The sequence below is a fragment of the Neophocaena asiaeorientalis genome, unplaced genomic scaffold, assembly GCF_003031525.2.
Source record: "Neophocaena asiaeorientalis asiaeorientalis breed wild unplaced genomic scaffold, Neophocaena_asiaeorientalis_V1.1 scaffold51, whole genome shotgun sequence".
NCBI lineage: Eukaryota > Metazoa > Chordata > Mammalia > Artiodactyla > Phocoenidae > Neophocaena > Neophocaena asiaeorientalis.
In genome coordinates, this window is record NW_020173335.1 from 16,869 (window position 1) to 18,154 (window position 1,286).

At 59.3% G+C, this 1,286-nt stretch overlaps 1 protein-coding gene across 1 annotated transcript in view; it reads left to right on the plus strand.

Moving 5' to 3' along the window:
• LOC112400409 (cytochrome P450 4A11-like) overlaps positions 1 to 976 on the plus strand; it is a gene marked incomplete at its 5' end in the record, with an annotated part of 13,007 nt that extends 12,031 nt beyond the window's left edge. Inside the window, 1 exon segment of the mRNA XM_024746137.1 lies at positions 808 to 976. Coding sequence (XP_024601905.1) covers positions 808 to 976 — 169 coding nt within the window.
• Between the last annotated feature and the right edge of the window lie 310 nt (positions 977 to 1,286).

Consider the following 1,286-nt stretch of genomic DNA (forward strand, 5'->3'; position numbering starts at 1 on the left):
AGCGGAGCGAGGAAGAGGGGCTGGACAGGTGCAAGGTGAGTGAGGAGCAGCCCAGAGAGCGCTGTGACGCGAGCTGAGGCCGCGCGACGTGTCCTCCCTGTGATGGAGGGCGCAGCAGGCCCCGAGCCGCCGTGGCTGCAGTAGAGGGAGGGGAGGCAAGGAGACTGAAAAGGCCAGTGAGGAGCCCACGGGATGGGAGGAGGGGCCTTGCTGGAGTAGAATGGGAAGGCTCCAGGGGGGGGTTGACTGAGGGGCTGCGAGGAGACAGGAGGCCGGAGCATTAACTGGGAGGCAAGTGGTCCAGTAGGTCGAGGGGCGCTAACCCGTGGCCCCTCCAAGAAGCCTCCCGGTTGCCATCCTGACTTCCTGACACAACTCTGTCCTGTCCTGTCTGGGGACTGGGGCCCCTGCGTGTCTGCCATGGGTGGTGAGGGCCCGAGAGTTGCCCACACGCCCCTACAGTGCCCTGGCCTGGCCTGAAACCAGAAGCTGCCTGTGGACGAGTGAACAAAGTACTAATTTACATTTACTGATTCACGTGACTTGACCCTGTGGCTTAGAGCACCGACGCTCCCCAACAGGACTTGCGACTGCTGAGAGCAGAAGTAGGAGTTAGGAGCTAGTCCCGGAGAGAGGTGGCCTTTGTGAAGGTCAGGGGGAGAGGGTGGACCGAGGCTTGGGCAGCACGTTCAGTGTGACCCGTAAGGAAGGGATTGGGGCTGGGCCACGTGGAGGAGAGCCCTGAATGCCCTGTGCCTGACAGGGGTTAGAAGCCTCTGCTCACTTCCTTTTCCCTCCCTGACCCAGGAACTGCATCGGGAAGCAGTTTGCCATGAATGAGATGAAGGTGGCCGTGGCCCTGACCTTGCTTCTTTTTGAGCTGGCACCGGATCCCTCCAGGGTCCCTGTTCCCATTCCAAGAGTTGTGCTGAAGCTCAAGAATGGGATCCACTTGCAGCTCAGGAAGCTCTTGTAATGATTGCTGGAGACAAGGACAAGCTCTGAGGGCCCCTGCCTGCCATCCTGCCTCGCTGTCACTCTCTCCCGTCCTTGCCTCTGTGCCCACTTCCTGCTTCTATCTGCCCACCTGCCAGCCTACCTCATCTCCTGCCTCCTGCCCATCAGACTCTCTCACCCTTTCTCAGGCTTCCTACTTCTTTTTCTGTTACCTTTCTCCTACCCACCTGTATCTCTGTCTGCCAAGCTCCTCATCACCTGCCCTACTCCAGCCTGTCTGCCCTCTCCCTGCCTTTTTTCCTTTCTGTCTGCTTGTCTGTTCTGTATTA